This window comes from Temnothorax americanus, unplaced genomic scaffold (genome assembly GCF_048541705.1).
Source record: "Temnothorax americanus isolate GAGA-0224 unplaced genomic scaffold, ASM4854170v1 Scaffold20, whole genome shotgun sequence".
Classification (NCBI taxonomy): domain Eukaryota; kingdom Metazoa; phylum Arthropoda; class Insecta; order Hymenoptera; family Formicidae; genus Temnothorax; species Temnothorax americanus.
Genome location: NW_027509339.1, coordinates 1,420,379 through 1,439,412, shown reverse-complemented (window position 1 = coordinate 1,439,412; position 19,034 = coordinate 1,420,379). Strand labels below are relative to the sequence as shown.

The following is a 19,034-nucleotide window of genomic DNA, read 5'->3' as shown; positions in this document are numbered from 1 at the left end:
GGAAGATGCGGGAATGATTGTTATTTTTAATATTTACAGCATTTATTTTTAATTATTCATACTCGCTGCCATTTAAATAGCATCATGATAGGAGAAGGTTGACTAGTATACGCATTTAAACATTTAAAGCCGTTTACAATATCGTGGTCTAATCGTACGGATTGTACAGTTTGTACTCGTTATTTACGTAAAGTCGTAAGTTAAATTAACCTGCGCGTCAAGATACGTATATGCATCGTCTCCCTGTGGAAAATATAAAACTCTTTGTTGTGTATAGAGTTAATTAATTTAATTACTGTACACATACAACATACACACAATCGTCATACAAAGCTCGAGCTTTCATCGCCAAGACTATCACGCTTAAAAATATTATCTCTTTATACTTCATTTGGAGAATCCGTTCGCAATTAAGAAGAAAAGAGGTATATTATAATCCTGCGAAAAATTATTTCAGAAAAATGTTACTTATCTAAAATCTCGTTTTAAAGTGTGCGTAATTTATGAATCAAATTCCTATAATGCGAATCATGATTGTCATCAGTGGAGACGTCAAATTTTTAAAAGCCTATATTATAATAATATAATAATAATAAATAATAAGATTATAAATTACTCAATGCATTTTAGGAAAATAGAATTATATTACAATAAATTGCGATAACTTGGTTTTCAAAATTTTTTCAAGTTTTGAATTAAATTGTTTCGCAATTAAATAAAGAGTTACATTAATAATGTGTAATTAACTCTCGGAGAACACACCTATTTTTTCATTCACGGAGAACACTGGGTCAATCTGACCCTACGCACACTTTGATCGTCCACCATTTTAAATTGACGAGTGCGATCAGCTTGAACAAATTTTCAGATGTACTTGGAACATTGTTAAATCAATTGATATAAATAAAAAGTGCCGTTGGAATTATTTACATATTTAAAAAAATTAAAAAAAAAATATTTTTTTTAAACGTAATTTACGAAAAAATTTTTTACTTTTTTTATTTTTATTATTTTTGGCTAAAAATTTACGTTTATATTCTTGAAATGTAGTAGAAACTCGAGGTAAGGGTCAAATTGACCCTGTGTGTTCTCCGAGGGTTAAGTAACACTGATTATAAATTGAACTTTTGCTTTGGACCTCCTCAATTATATTAAAAAATATTTTTAATCTTGTGCATGAGTAATTACGATTCTTGGCAGATGAAAGTTGATGCCAAAGTACAGCTTTTACATACAGTTCATTGTGGTTCGTCATCGATAGACTGGTCATTATTATCGTTATTAATACATCAAATACAGCAAGTATCTTAATAATCCTAAAGCATGAAGTTGCCATTTAATACCGTTGTTCTTCGTTGATTCCGACAATTAAATTATCTTTTCGTCGTTTTAATCTGTTAAACAATTAATTTTCGCTACATATAAGTATATAACGAAAGGAGGATGATGGTATAATAAAAATTTTAAATTACGGTACTGCAATTGACTTTGAAAAATATCAAAAAAATTTTAATGCCCAAAAGTTGTATTTTTATACGTAATATTATTTCAAAGCTCTCTTACCGGCACCCCTATCTTAATAATGGATTTGTGATTCTCATCCTTTCGTCCAAACACATTGACGCAATGGCGAAAACTATTACATCCCGCGCAAATGTGTGTAATCCTAATATTCCTAATATAATTTTATATAATTTTACACCATACAATAGTATATATATATATATATATATATATATATATATATATACTATAAATGTCATAGACTAGTTGCGCATTTGATATCTTTCGTTAATATATATATTTTTTTCTGCATATTCCAAAACTTTACATTATTCTTATAGCACTTAGCGTTATCATCACTGATAAACACAGAATCATTAATCGCGTGATGTCACGTTCGTCAAACCTAAAGTGTCTAAGTAATATTCATTTACTTATTTACATATCTTCTATACATTGATTAGCGACTTGGTTTCCCCAGTTTTTTTAAACGAAGTGACTTACTTATCGAAAGCCCGCCTCTGCGTTTGCCGCCAGACGAGCCTCTTGCTTACAGTTGTACATTAAAAAGTCTTTTAATACACTAGCCTGTAATTATTATATTATTGTTTTATCAATAGAGAATATATTACTCTATTAATAGTAATAGATAATAATAGATATATTCTTAATAATAATACAAAGATAGGATCATAGCCTGATATTTAAGGAGGTTCGGGTGCTTCATCGGGGGGAGTAGTGGGACGCGAGGGTCCAATGCGTGCTGCTGCTTCTGTCAAGCGTTAACCTTAAAAATGACTAATAAACAATACAGATGGAAAGGAAAATTTGTTAATAAAAAAATTAATACAAGTGTATGGAAATCAGGACTGAAAATAACAGTACTTTTAATAACATGCACAATTTATCAAAAACTTTTTATATTATTAAACACATTGCAACTTCTATTCAAATATCCCACCGTACAACATCTATTATACTCGTTTGCGCTGTTGTCATTATTTGTTTGCGTTCATTTCTAGCAGAGACGAAAAATCAAACAATTTATGCTTTAATAATTAATTTTTCTACGAAATGTGCGATAACCTACCCCTTTCTTTCACTTATTTATTTGTAAATTATTAAGTTACATGTGCATATTTTTCTTTCCTTATCATTTGCATTTTTTCTTGCATTATTTCATTTTGAAGGTGAGCAGTATGTCATTTCCCATAAGAATTTATGCTAAAAAGTACAATTTTTTAAGTCGATTTTTTTTCAAAACGTGACTATGAAAAATTTACATAATTCTATTTTGCATTCCAAAACAATATATTAAAATTTCATGAAGCTAGCTGCATTTTTTTCTAGCACCTGAACCTCCTTAACATTTTAATTAGATCGAGAAGTGTGAGAGCATGAAAAAATAGAAAATGCAATATTCTTCTGAGTAACAAACCGAGATTACTCATCTAAAGTTTTGCTCCCAGCATCGACCTGCCGGTATAAAGCTAATTAATCTAGCTACAATTATAATGAGATTACATTCCAGCACGTAGTTCGGAGTTTCAAATGATATGCTACTTATTTTCTCTAATAATAAGTTTTACGTTATCGCCGTAGCCTTAGGATTAATTGTTTGTGACATCGAAAAGATTACATACATATACGAATATACAAATATGACATCTGAATATCTGGTAGTTTCATTTATTACGTCCATACCGCAGAATATCGCTGTAAGAAATAAATTCGCCAACGCAAATATTTCGCAAATGTTTCCTAAAGATCGCTTTGTTTATCGAATTGTTTATCGTCTGCGCAATGTTTGCCGGTATCTAGATAAAATTATCTAGATAATCATCCAGATGAAGTGGAATCATATTTATCTTATCTAGATGAAAAAAATACAAAGTATATTCCTTTTCATCTTATTGTTAGATAGAAAATCGTATTATCTTATCTAAAAATGATTTAAAATAAGATTTTAATTCTTTCAATTATTTCTTTTCCACATACTTTTCACGGTTTAAATTAAATTGGATTCCAGAACGTTATATGTATGAAGTTGTGTAAAGACCTATTTTTTTAAAGAAGTAGATTATTTATACTAAAATAATGTCATTATACTCAAAAATAAATCAACTTCCACTGTAGGATTGTTATGTTTTAAACGTTTTGTTTAAAACAAAAGTTAAACATGTTTTAAACATTAGGTATACTTAAACATACGACGTTTTTTTAAAACATGATATTCTTTAAGAAAATGTTTAACACAAATTTTGGATGTAAAATTATTAATAATATTAAGTTGATCTTTTAACAAAACATTTATTTTTTATATATATAATATATTCTTGCACATTTTTTTTTTTTTATATAGATCGTCTTGAGTCTGGTCTCAAAGGCAGTCTTAAGATTCCATCCAGAATAATGAAATGACCGTATATAGCATCTCGAGATAGTATTTATGACGATCTTAAATATACATATAAGATTGGACTATGAATACCGGCTATAGTCGGGTTTTATATTTAAGATCAGGTAATTATATTTAAGGCTAGCTGGTTACCCGGGCTTCGCCCCGGAGGACATATGTAATAAGACACGCAAATAGTATCTCTTTCTCTTTCTCTCTCTCTCTCTTTCTCTCTCTCTCTTCAAAAAATTAATAAAATTTTTGAAAGATTGGTAACGAAAAACTATACAGTTTATAACACTTCCCGAGATATTCTACCTCTGTTTTATATACAATTCTTTAAGATTTGATCATCCTACATAAAAAAATAAATTGTTATCAAAAAATAATACGCATCGTGGCAATTGAACCCATCCTCAAAAAATTAATAAAATTTTTGAAAGATCGGTAACAAAAAACTATACAGTTTATAATACTTTCCTAGAAATTCTACCTTTGTTACAATTCTTTAAGATTTGATGATCAATTATTTCCCGAAAAATTCAACAAATTTCTGATAATAATTTCCAAACAGATTGGTAACGAAAAATTATACACTTTATATCACAAAATTCAATTCTTTAAGATTCGGTCAATTATTTTGCGTAAAATTAAAAAAATTAAAAAAATCGGTTTTCAAAAAATAGATAACGAAAAACTATACACTCTATAGCACTTCCCGGAAAATTCTACCTTTATTTTATATGGTTTTAATAAAAATTCGGTCCAATAGTTTTTAAGTTAAAAACGTTCAAAAATACACCACCCGTAAGAATTGAAAAAATTAAAAAAATCGGTTTCCAGAAAATAGATAACGAAAAACTATACACTTTATAGCACTTTCCGGAAAATTCTACCCCTATTTTATATGGTTTTAATACAAATTCGGTCCAATAGTTTTTAAGTTAATAACGTTTTTTTTTTTTTAATTTTTTAATTTTTACGGGTGATGTTTGAACGTTAATAACTTAAAAACTATTGGACCGAATTTTTACCACAAGTATATGAAATAGAGGTAGAATTTTCCAGGGAGTGCTATAGGTGTATAGCTTTTCGTTATTTATTTTCTGGACACCGAATTTTTTAATTTTTTTACCCGTAAGAATTAGAAAAATTAAAAAAATCGGTTTCCAGAAAATCGGTAACGAAAAAATACACACTCTATAGCACATTCCAGAAAATTCTACCCCTATTTCATATACTTGTGGCAAAATTTCGGTCCAATAGTTTTCAAGTTATTAACGTTCAAACATACACCACCCGTAAGAATTTTATATATTAGTATAGACAATCTTATAAGACAATATATATATATATATATATATATATATATATAAGAACAATATTTATGAAGTAGAATTTACTTGACACAAAAGTGGGGAGCACAGATTTCTATACTCGTACATAACACATAATGCATAACGCATAACGCAAGGATATGAACCAAACAGAATCCTATCCTCAGAATGGAAATTAAGTACTCCGACTGGTTCATTTCCTTATTATGCATTATGCAGGGGGTCGATTATGTATGTTGAAGGTGAAAATTGCAAAAGTGAAGAAGTTCACTAGAATATCTATGATTTTATTAGTCATATCAAAATCTAGTAGAAATCTGTTCACTTTTGTAATTTTCATCTTTTTTTTACGATACATAATCGACCCCCAGAAGTCTGTTCTCCCCAGTTAAAAATACTTTGAAATATCAAACAGACCAATCTGATTAGCCTATCTGGCGCTTCAAAGCATTTGTAGTGTCTAGTAGATTACATAAATTAGAGTTTGTTTGATGCTACAAATTCTTTGAAGCGTTAAATAATAATGAAAATCAAGTGTATATGTTTATAAAAACATGTTTAAAACATGTTTTAAATATATTTTAAACGTGTTTCTTTCGTATTTGTTTAAAACATGTTCAAAACTTAAAAAATACGTCTTTAACAAAAAATTGAAACACTTGCGGAGCGTTCGTCGAAGCGATTTCTCTTCGAAATTGGGACACTTTGCTCCGTGTGCCATGCGCGCATGATGCGATGTTTACCGACAAACAGCCATCAGATTCTACATTTTCTTTGGTTAACATGAAAACAATGTTTAGCCAATACTGGACAAGAATCAAATACACGACTAAACGTGCACTGCCCCAGTTTCAAGTTTTATTACACTGTATATATGGCAACCGTGGGTGTCGGCGGTTGCCCACTCGCTTGACCCTTATCCGCCCACCTAGCGCGGCTTTAACCGTATACGTTAAACACCCAATTGTCCGAATGTCCAATTACTCAACCTGTCCAATTATCTCGCCCACGAGAGTGGGGGACGAGTGAGAGCGATAACGCTGTCGTTACAAGATGTGCGACAAGGGGTGGATAAATATATTATGAGTCCGTTCGGCAACTTATACGTTACCTACCACCGGGATAGCCCCCAGCGGATAGCCTCAACCCGCTGTCAACTCACGATAGCTTCTATTACTTGCGTTCTATCGGCAATATTCTATCTTCTCGAAACAGCCGCTATCCGTTCGCATAGGTGGTCGAAAGATCGTGGCGGCAGCGTGTTTCGCCTCTGTAAATCCCGTAATCGCGGCCTCTCCCGACTTTATTCGCGTCATACTGTCGGGAGTCTCCTATCTGACGGAGACTTCCCTCGACGGCCTGGTCCGGGGATGAAGAAAGAATCAGGTCCATCTAGAAGCAAACGAAAAGACGGCGGATAAAGAGAAAGAGAACGAGGAAGAAAGAGAGAGACGGAGAAAAAGAAGGAATGAGACACGTGGCGATGGAATTTCATTATCTGGCGGAGTTTGAGGAAAGGGTAAGTCGCGCGAGACGTCTTGATGGCAGAGGATTACATTTGAATGAGAAAATCTGGCTGACTGAGAGAGCGCGGCGCAGTTATCCCAACACAAAGCGTGCTCGAAAAGCAAATGAGTCGCAGATTAACTCCTACCCCGAGGCAATCTCCTTTTTACCTTCCGTTCAACCTCTGACATCATGCGATAAAGAAAGATTTTTTAACGACTGAAGTAAAAAAGCCGCGAAGATATATAAAATTTTATATATCAAAATTTTATATATTATTAAAAAGCCGATTTCAATCCAATTAATTTATTTAACGAAATTAATTAATTTAATTTCTGAATTAATCCACTTTGCCGAACTGTTTATTTCAATGTACATATTTTAAGATTTTACATTTTCCAAAATCAAAATTGAATCGTTTTATACTCATATAAAAATACATATACTACTTAATTATTGTGAGCAATTAAGCAGAACGTATCTTCATAAGTTTCAAGTCCCGTCGTTGTAACAAAATTACTTTCATAATAATGTAATAAATAGATTAGATTCTTCTTGCAATGAAACACGTGATAATATTTGTGATAAAATACGAGGCGATTACAAACTATCGCGGAACTTTCTCTCACCGATATGGATAAAAATTGACCATCATCACAGTCGAAGACGAAGCATTGGTCAATTTCTTAGGGCTTACTGCTTAAATCAACGGTTACGGTTTGCATAAACCAGCCTTAAGCCTGAAAGAATCTGTGAAGTAGAATCTGCGCCGTCTTGAAATCCTTTCTATCCCCGTATTTTTTCTCGGGAAGATTATGAGATACTTACATTACGTGTCAAAAATTTTAAAAGAGTTGAATATCATCACAGAGCAATTCAAAAATACATTTGAAAATATGTACAACGCTATCCTAGTCATATATTAAGCAATTGCGACAATATAACATTTTATGATGTAATTCCGGAGTCCCCCGAACTTATAAAAGATAAATGTAAATAAGCCACATTTATATTCATAAATCATAAATCCAATACATTCGTGGAAGATATAAAACACAATGTAATTGTACAATTATATTATAAACATCTAATATTACATCAATTTTAGAATGACCAGAATCCTTGGTCGAAACGCGGTGACGAAAATCGTTACCACGATTCTAATCATTGCCAGTATAGTCGATTAAAAATTCTTAATTGGGTTAATTATTGACTGGCGAAGTAAAAATGTTACTTATTCGGTATAAAACACAATATTGAACAAACCAACATTTGCAAATATCTAACGAGAAAATATTTGTAATAATTAATAATTTCTGATAATTATAGCGAAAGTCTGATATGCGAATAATTCATTGTGCTCTTGTTTAATATAATTATTATAAACCATAAAATTAATTTATAGCAATTAATACCTTCAATAATTTCGATTCTCAAATAATTTCATTAATCAAATTTTGGAATAATTGAAATATTATTCTTACAGTAAGTAATTTGTAATTAATAACGGCATAACGAGAGAAAAAACACATCATCAAAAGTTGCAAATTTTTTTCTTTTTGGATTGCAAATCTTTTTACAATTTTCTAATTTTTGAGATTACAAATTTCAGTAATTTAAATCTTAAGAATTTTAAGTCATGTCCACTCTTCGATTAAAAAAGAAATATTTTGTTACCTAAATTTAACTCATTAGATCCATTGCAAACTATTTATAATTTCAAAAAGTATGATATTAAAAAAATTACAAGTATTGTGTTTTATCTCGCTATTTTTGACAATACATTCTACGCTTGAATCGTTATATCTCTCGATATTTATTATGCTATCAAAATATTGTTTCCGAATATATACATATACAAAAAATTGAGGTTTGATTTATTTAGATTTAAAGTGAAGTATTTTTTTTCAATACATTCATAAAAGTTTCATACTCGCGGCAAACGTTCGAAAATAGATTACGGACACGTATATACAGCACGACAATAATCAATAGATTTTATCGTACAACGAGATCAAGACACGTCATTCAGATTACTTCTGCAGATTTGTTTTTGCTGCTATATAAAAAAAAGAGCAATTTGGTTGTCGCCATTAAATTGGCGAATTGTGGTTCGCAATTCACAAATATATACATATAGATATCTCTTATTCAATCATAGAACCGCGATGCAAAATCGGAGAAATCAAATAAAACAATATTGGACTGATGTTCTTTTTCGGTTTTTCCCGTGTTAATAAAATCGAGTGTTAAACAAATACACAGAGTGGATGATACTAGAGTGGGTAAGATTAATAAAGTTGGACGCTTGATCGTTTGTGCACTGAGAAGCGTAAATAAGTTCACAAATGTATTATCGGCTTTATGTTCATATTGTAATTAAAAGGATCTCTCCACATAAGTTATAAAATGAGGTAAGTTCAATTCTGAAGCTCTCACACATGCAGTTATTTCAAGACAATTAAAGACGTAAGATATGACATAATTTAAAGACACAATAAGTTACAATACGCAAGCATTTCATATAGATAATTTGTTTAATGAATATATCTGTTTAAAACTGCTTAAGTCAAACACTAACAATAAGAATCGATGTTATTTTGTATTTTCAAGTATCAATCTCGGATTTAAATTATTAATTATTCGATTTATCTTGAAAAAGATAGAAAACAAACTGAAAATTACGTTTTTTTTTTATCTTTGTGACTTAACAAAAAGTTTTTTTTTTATATCTAGCCTTCTATCATTCAACTACAGCTTTAATCAATGTCGTATTCTATCAGATTTTCTTTGCGAATGTCATATATATTAGGTTTCTTTTCGGAGCAATATACGAATATACACATGTGGCTCTATCCCGGATTCCCCCAAACTCCCAAGACGCCACGTATCACCGTGAAGCTGAAAGGGGCTTAATTCAACCCCTTCGATCTGCCGCGGAGTTGGATATGCGGAGTATAATGCGTGTCTCTTGCGCGACAGATTAATGAAGCAGGCGCGCCGCAATCATGCCGAATGTGAACGAGAATGCGAGAGATAAAACGGCGATGTTGGCCGACCGAATCAGTTTACCTCGATCGAATCGTGCTCCATGCGTCTTACCCTAGCCGGACATTCGTCGCACATGGCACATGCACATAGGCTTTCGAAGGGTCTCTCGCTGTCGGGGGCACGCCCGCCTTACCGGCGACTTGCGAATCTCGCAAGCGTGTCGCACGGATGGTCTACGGCGTGCGGGTCGCTCGAGTTTCGGGACTTTGACTCTCCGAAGGAGTTTCGGATCCACCTGAATCATGCATGCAGAAACGGAGGACTTTGGCTGGCGAGAATCTTGGCTTTCTGTTAACGTTGAAAATTCTCAAGCTGCAAAATCGCGCGGCAAACAGCCTCGGAGTCGGCTCGCCGCGCGCGCCGACGGAAAGCGGGTAGAAGACGCGGCGCATCTTTCTTTTTTATGACGTCGCGTTAATTTGATGGGTGGACGTTTTTTGGGACGAAAAATAGGATCTTTTCGCTTGAGTTTATAAAAGCCGACGTGAGATTGTCATTCAGCGGAAAATGTTTTCGGCAATAAAAAGTATAGTCCATAATTCTTCCCTCGTGATTCAACAATCGTAAAAACTACCGGTTTATGTGCGAGCGAAGCTTTTCTCTCGCGTGGACCGTGACAACTTTCGTTACTCTTACTGAAAGATTTTATTGCCCGAGTTATCATTTGTCAAGTGTTAGTAGTTCGCAGTTCGTTTTAATAGAAATACAATCGTGCTTCAAATTAACACGTTCTATCGGCCGCGTCGTAAATTATTGCATAAACTACTTCAAATGCGCACGAGTCATTCTGCGAGTTCTAATTTTTCGAAAACCTCCACGTTGCTGCTTTAATTAATCGTTACGTGCGTTTCCAAGCAAAAATAAGTAATTACTCCGCTGCGTTAAATTAGAAATTACTGTTTCTATTCGCCGGGTAAGGGGGATTTTTGGAAGATATAAGAAAATTACAGCTAATATTATCTTAAGATGCTGCGAAGAAAATTGAGCTCTATACAGGATGCACAAAAAATACCGAAATATCTCGCAAAATATAAGTTTTAGAAAAAAATGTTTTAGACAAAAGTTGTAAGGTTTAAAAAGATCTATTTACTAACTTTATCAGTTTGATCTTCGGTAGCGTCGTTAAGATCAAGTCAGGGTCACTTTGAATTTTTTAAATTGGTCCTCCTATTTTTTATTGCATATTCTTATAGCCCTTGTCGAGACGTTTTCAAAATGCTATAGTAAAGCTCTCTTTCGTTAAGAACTTTTTGAGATATTTTAAATTTTGTAATATTTTAAATATAAAATTTGAAATACCTACCTCGCTTTTCGATAACTTTACCTCGATACTTTTACAAAATTTAAAATATCTCAGGAAATTCTTAATAAAGAGAGTTTTATTACAGTGTTTTGAAAACGTCTTGATAAGGGCTACAAAAATATGCGATAAAAAATAGGGGATTCAACTTAACGACGCCACCTAAGGTCAAACTAATAAAGTCAGTAAATAGATATTTTTAAACTCTACAATTTTTGTCTAAAACATTTTTTTTCTAAAACGTATTTTTTTCGAGATATTTCGGGGTCCCGGTATTTTTTTCTACACTCTGTATATTTTATGAAGTAACATGAAGGAACCGGAGATACGTTTGAAGGATCGATAGGGGCGCAGTTCTCGCAACTTCCTCCGGACGTCTTTCGTTATCCTCAACGTGTCAGCGAGAGCGCTGCAAGACGATATAACATAGAGTTCCTATGAGAAAAGTTTGGACATCTTGTCGACGATTTTTGTTTGGTCTACCATATGTTCCAGCCAAGAAGTTAATGAGAATGAGATAAAGCTATAAGTGAAAGTGAGACAAAACTATCATTGGTCGCCATATGCTTCAGCCAAGAAAAGAAGTTAGTGGAAGTGAGACAAAGCTATATAACGGTGTCCAAACTCTTATTATAGGAACTCTAATATAACGAGAAACTCAGATATAACTTCACTCCACGACGGTCACGACATACCTTACGCTGGTGGTCCTGGTCTGGCTGATACTCGGGTCCCTCGTCACAGATGCCCGGTAGCCTCTCCTAGGGCAGCAAATCCACCACCCGCCGCAGGCAGCCGACATGAAGTTCTCCCTGAAGTGCTTCGACATAAACCCGTAAACTATCGGGTTTATGCAGCTGCAATGCCGGTATTTGATTAAAGGCGCCGACCGACCGTCGGAAACGCGATCGGATCGGATCGAAAGTCGCGTTAACGATCTACGATCAGTCGTATGTCGGAGTCGGATGTCGGAACGTAGCCGATGGTCCAATGAGAAAATTTCTTTTTTGGAAACGAATTTTTCTCATAGGACCATCGGCTACGTTCCAACATCCGACTCCGACATACGACTGATTGTAGAGTGTAGACCGCGCGGGCTTTCGCCGAACAGCTAAAATGCGCAAACCTCGTCGCGCGCGTCTAATGTAACCGTCCGTAAATCCACAGCTGTGGCCGCGCGCGTGCACACGGTTGCATCGGAACATGAAATGAAATCCGCGGTTTTTTTTTTAAATCGCGAATTCGTGAACACGAGCGATGCAATTCCGATAGCCGGTAGCCGAAACTTTCACATGCAAATCTCGTTGGTTATTGTTGGTTATTCAACCCCAGACGGCATTCGGCCAACTTTTTCGATGCGAAAATAAGAAGGAAAAGCACGACGGATGTTCCGTGAGAAAGGAACAGCTGGAAGCATGCTCTCCTCTCTCTCTCTCTCTCTTATTATATTAAAATATTTCGTTTTATATTTATTATATATATGATAATGATACATATTTACTAATTAAATACACATCACGGGATCGCGTAATGTGTTTAATTAGTAAATATATATAGATTATCACATGCATATTTATATCCCCAGGAGAGACTGTGGGATGACTTAGATATATCCCAGGAATTGGGTAGCTATAGGATATCTCGGAGTTGCCAGTCCCGTACTCACAAATGTGAGCTCCTGAAGGCTTTATCTTGACACTGTGTATCTTGACAATTGTTAATCAAATTGATTGAGTGACTGATTAAGATGCAATGGATCCTCCAAACGTATACTACTAAAATTCAGTATGACAGCTGAACTTGGCTTTCACGAACATATAAATTCTGAAGTACTTATTATTAAAAAATCGATAATCTCACTCGAAACAATATATGAAATAATCATTCGTATTATGTATTATTTTATTCGACATCATTTCGATGTCAATTCAAAACTGGTAACTAAATTACACTTACATTAAAAAATTCTTGAAAACGTAAAACACAATGAGAATATATCTGAATTCAAGCATAATATAATAAGTTACAAAAAAATTATTATCGTCTACAAATGATATCAATAATGACTTATTATAATTTCCTTTCTTGTATTAATTCGATTTCTACATCGAACGATTAAATCGAATGAAGTACTACGCTTCGGTAAAGACGGTAAACAGCCATTATATTTATACGTTAAACGAATCGTTAATCGGACGTAGAAGTTAAGTGGCTAAGAATCAATAATTGCAATAATCGCAACAAAAAAAATAATCGCTCTCCAAGGAGTGAAGTGATGACACTAGCAAAGTAATTTGCACTGCTACGTACTTATTAGTTCAGATGTCAAATAATAAACGCAATTCCGTCAGAAGCAAATACTCCGTTAAAGAATAAATTATTGTTGCACATTGATTATTGCATATTGAATATAAAATATTAAATCAGTGAAAATGAAATAATATAAAGTAATAAATTTATAATAATATAAAGTAGTAAAGCAATAAGTGTGTTATATAGTAGTTTTTCCCAATATAAAAATTATTTAAATAATTTATTTCCGTACTTTGAGAAAAAACGTCAGGTACAATTAAAAAAAAAATAAGTTTTTTTACAACAACGTTATATTAATATTATTAATGTATAAAACATATTAAACATGTCTAAGGAATTATTAATTATCTTCGATTTATATCTACACACAGAGATATCACCGTAAATATATTTTAATATATGCAGATTAGTTAAAGCAAATTCCAATGTAGAAATGTTGAGATTCCAAAAGCTTTCCAATTATAAGCGATCGCTTGGAATCGGGCGCTCAGTTTTATAACCACACGTGCACCGATCTATCACTTGTTATATTGATTTTCATGATTAAGTAAGATTGATTTTTGCTGCTCAATTAATTTTTATCGTTGAATTTCTCTTATCTGCAAACATCATATACGCTATAACCGATATTGCGCCAAGTATTATAAATGCCATGTATATAAATATCATAAATAATAAAAAATGTTAACTAATAATAAAAATAATCGAAAAAACTATTTACATTGAATTATTATCTTTATTCTAGAGTACGCCGATAAATTCACAATTTAATTTTGCAGATAAATAACGAGTAAATAACAAAAAGTAAATTATCATCTTTCTCCCCACAATATTATTTATATTTAATTTAGCTCAATTATCAAATCTATATTTCTTTTTACTCGAAGACAAAATCAAGTAACAATTTAGTATAATAATTAGATGATAGCAATGTTAGAATTATATCTAATATAAGCAAGAAGCTTATTATCAAATGGGCAAGTCTCACGTATTCGTCTGTTAAATTCACGTTTCTCGGGATTAGTGAAACTTTAGACATTTGCGGCAAAGGAAGAAGATTGAGCCGGATTTCAGGATGAGAGAGACCAGCGTTTCGAGATTTGCATTAAATAGAAGCAAAATTTATTTGTAACTATTAAGAAGCTTAACCACTTGTATTGAACTTATTACACCCCCTGTTATTATGGACTTCCCAGACTGTCCCACACACAAGCACACACGAGCATGCCTGTCTGCATCTATAAAACCAATGCCGAAGGCAAATCAAACTTGGGGAAACTTGCCAAAGTCCAGCCAAACTCTCTGTCACCGGAGGTTTTCCTCCTGGTCGATGAAGAAAAGTTAGAACCTACTTTAAAATTTGTGAGATGGTATATACTTCGCCAAACTTCTAACAGTTATAACCAAACCGAGAATGATAGGGCACTTCCGTAAAAATGGATTTTTAGGAAAAAATCTCAAGACCTTTTATATAAAAAGAAATATCATGCACATATGTTTATTAATTGAATAAATTTTTCGAATAATTTCTAGGTGTGTGTGTGTGTGTGTGTGTGTGTGTGTGTGTGTGTGTGTGTGTGTGTGTGTGTGTGTGTGTGTGTGTGTGTGTGTGTGTGTGTGTGTGTGTGTGTGTGTGTGTGTGTGTGTGTGTGTGTGTGTGTGTGTGTGTGTGTGTGTGTGTGTGTTGTCTTAAATATAGAAATAATTTAATATAAAACTGGTATTTTTTGAAAAAAAAAAGTTTTGATAGTAAAAGCGATATATGTAAAAATGCGAAATATAAGTTAGATAGTAAAAAATCGTTGTTCTTAATTCATATATATATTTTGTATAAAAATAAAAAAGATTAAACTTGTGTGTTATGTTATTCCTTTATATAATTTACATTTTAATATACACTGTTGGAAAATTTGTGTTAAATATAACTATACTATAAATCACATGTCCGAAACGGTCTACTCAAATTTTTGTGTTAATTTAACATAATGCGGATGTGTTGAGTGGTAACACTGATATTATGTTAAAATATTTCAACGGAAAGGAAATGTAATTCTGTAATTCTAAAAAGATATAACGAAACTGTGTAAATTCATTTACACTTTCAAAATTTAATTCTCTAATGCTACAAGTTCTTTTAAAAAAAGCGGTGTATTTTAGAGAATTTTCGTTGCTAAGAATTTCACACTATATTTATCAAAGAAACAGTTTCTCGAAAAAGTCGCCGGAAAGGCAACAGAAAAAATTTCACGTGTGTGTGAAACTAAAGATTAAATTAAATTAAATTAAAAGCGTAAAATATAATTACTCGAAAAAAGCGAGTCTCTCTTTCTCTCTCGCGGGTAAGAAATATCAATTTTTCAAGAGAAAGGCAAAGGCAATATTTAATATAAATTTCGTTTTAAAAGGGCGATGAACAAAATTGCACGAAGCGGAGAATGCAATGTTTTCCCGCAACGACCCGAATCACTTCAATAGTATGCAATTTATCTATTGCATTCGACGCTGTTGCCTGGCAGCATCACGACTTGTTAAGCTAATCAAAGGTTGTTATATCAAAATGACACACGGCGTATTCACAGAGGTGGCTATTAAAGTTATCATTCTATATCGTAAAAAGCGAGCGATCCTAAGGGAAGGAGAAAGAGGAAAGCGACGCGCATTCGGCGAAAATAATGCCGCACGTGCCCTCGCGTCGCCGTCGTCACAATTCAATAGATGATTTCGAAATCCGTGTTTCAATAGCGAAAACACATCACACAACATCTGCGCGACATAATTCTCGCAATATATAATGAAACGTATATATAAAATGCATCAATTGTACATGTTTAATGTTTCCGATAAATCAATATAATTCGTGAGCGACCGCGCGAAATTTGCTTGCATTTAACACGCTATACATTGTGGGCATATGTATATGTATATAGTTATGAACAATGCTTTACTGCATGCAAACCGCGAACAAACTTCGCAGCTACAAATTATACTTTGTTGCTACAAATTATACTTATTCACCGAAAAAATCAAATACCAACTCTACAGTTTAATTTCTCTTTCCTGCGATTCTGCGAAATTAACGTCTAGCTTTGATATCAGTATCTTTATAATTCTGCGAAAATTATAATTTATAATTCGCAGAATTATAAATGTGCGTCGCGCACCCGTTCGTTACAAGTGTTACAATAACGCTAATTAAATTTATCTCGAGAAATGCGATTGTACACATAACGGAACAATTCAATAGTGGTAGTAGAAAAGTTATATGAATATGGAATATAGCAAGTGCATATCTATAGAATAGCAAGGTTTCTAACTTTGCGGGTGTTATACTCGACAACTCCACTTTGCGAATTGATAAATGATACTGCCTGCATATGACTCCAGATTTGATTAATTGTGAAGCTGTTTCCCATTTTCTGTATCCGTTTCGTTATTTTTGACGTAAAACCGTAAAATTCTTAGCAATATATGTATTAATGTGTTACTAAACTCTCGTTTAGTGATATTTTAAACCAGCACTGAATACAGAATTAACAGAATACAAAATAACATAAAGATCCCTACTTTTAGAATGTTAATCGAGCTCAATTCGTAACAAATATAAATAAAACCACTTTTAACTTTCAATTTTTACAGACTTTTAATTTCTAAATAATACTGCACATTTCTATCTCAAACATGAAAAAGAGAAAAAAAGAAAACTATATATAAAGTAAGAAATATATATATACACTAAAAAAAAATTTTCTGCATTTTAGTAAATATTAATTTGCATACAACTGTGACTCCATTTATTAAACTAAAGAAAATTTTTCTTTTTATTAGTATATATTTTTTTCAGTAAATTACATACATACTAATAAAAAAGCAATTTTTCTTTATTTTAGTAAAAAAAGTCACAGTTGTATGCAAACTAATATGTATTTACTAAAATGCAGAACATTTTTTTCTCAGTGTACATATAGATAAATATACAGGGTGTTTCCTGAATAAGTACAAAAAATTGAAGGGGATATTCCCCGGCTTATTTTAGAAAGAAAATAATTCTATATGCCCTAAACAGCTTCGTTTTCAAAATACAGTGTCAGAGTAGTGAAAAAAAAAATGAAAATTTCGAACATCTAGAAAACGTTTAAAGATATTTTAATCAAATTTGGTATGCGTTTATGTTAAGAATCATTTTCCAGTACCAAACATTTTTAGATCCATCAGGGACGTATGGGTAATTTTGTATTTTAAAAACAAAGCAGTTTAAGGCATATGTTTATAGGACATGTTCTTCCTATAAAATAAGCCACTGAATATTCCCTTCAACTTTTTGTACTTTATACTTAGAAAACACCTTATATAATCGATAAATGAAAATTAATGCGGCTACAATTTGCCCGTTTAAATGTGAATCGAGAAACAAATCGATGCTTGAAATTCATGCCTTTTCCTTTAGAATTTACGATGCAACCGTGTACAGATTCCGTGCGATCTATCCGGCGGAGCAAAACTCGCCGACTGGCCAGCAAGCTGGTTTTTCTACTTGTAACGCGACCCCGCGTACGACTCCCCGGAGGCGATATAACCTTCGCAACGGTGATCATGTAAAGATGAGAGGCGCGTGAGGTCAGGTTTTAAATTGACGACTCCCCGGAGCTTAATCCCCAAGTAAAATCCGAGGCGTACCTGTTAAAATAGGCCATCAGCTGGAACGCGGTGTTGAGATGCTTGTGCATTCCACTCTTGACGCGCGGCAGATATTCGTAAGCGGTCAGCACATTGTCGACGAGTAACGGCGTCCAACAAATGGTGAACAGCACCACGACCGCTACTAGCATCTTCACCACCTGTTGGCGACCATTCGGAACGGTTAGAGCCGTTTTCTAACATTTACGAAGACTACAATGTATGAGATGTCCTAATATACTAGATATGGCTCGAGTTTACTCAACAACGTGGGCGGCTCTATTTCGAGTAAAGCTCGGGATGTATTTTCAACTTTACTGATCTAATCTCAACTGCAATTTACAGTCTCTACAAGCGTCTACAATTTCATTAAACACGTTTGTTTCAAAATTAAAATGTTATTTTTAAAGTAAATCCAACACATTCTCACACAACGATTCGTTCAGAATAAACTTCACAATATTTGTAATTAGAAAAATAGCAAAAAATTGCTTTATAAGTGAGCTAAATGATCATTCAGGAGTGTTAATTACTGAAAATTCCGAAATAATTTTGTAAATTTACATCTATTCGCTTCTCAAAATGTCGAAGTTTTATTGTTCCCAAGGTAAGATTAATTAAATTACAATCAGACCTGCTTCATGGTCCGTGATTCTTCGTCTTTCTCGTTCCGGCGTTTGCGTTCGTTTCCGCCCTGTCGCTGCGTCATGGGAATAGATTCTGTATCCGCGCTGTTTGGATTTAATCTGGAACAGATTAAAACTCACGCTCTGATTATGCGCTTGAGAATTCCGTACCAGTCCATATTGCACGCCAATTTTGATTACGGCGTGCTACAAGAAACAAACGGATAAAAAATAAATATCGGCTATTTGCAAACCAAACTTCCAAACTTGCAAACCAAATATTAACTTAAATTTAATTTTCATATTTTAATGACATTAATATATAG

General features: G+C 33.1%; 1 protein-coding gene across 2 annotated transcripts in view; it reads right to left on the bottom strand.

Moving 5' to 3' along the window:
• Positions 1-639: 639 nt before the first annotated feature.
• LOC143897444 (QRFP-like peptide receptor) overlaps positions 640-19,034 on the bottom strand; it is a 101,777-nt gene continuing 83,382 nt past the window's right edge. Inside the window, exons 7-11 of one of the 2 annotated variants that reach the window (XR_013256924.1) lie at positions 18,717-18,828; positions 18,083-18,243; positions 11,791-11,952; positions 9,817-10,030; positions 640-6,630 (exon numbers count right to left, since the gene is read on the bottom strand). Coding sequence is in view for 1 of the 2 variants with exons in the window: in XM_077406134.1 (XP_077262260.1) it covers positions 6,621-6,630; positions 11,791-11,952; positions 18,083-18,243; positions 18,717-18,828 (445 nt within the window). In the remaining variant the exon portion in view is untranslated. The remainder of the gene's footprint in view (positions 6,631-9,816; positions 10,031-11,790; positions 11,953-18,082; positions 18,244-18,716; positions 18,829-19,034) is intronic. The other variant, XM_077406134.1, reaches the window with a different exon arrangement.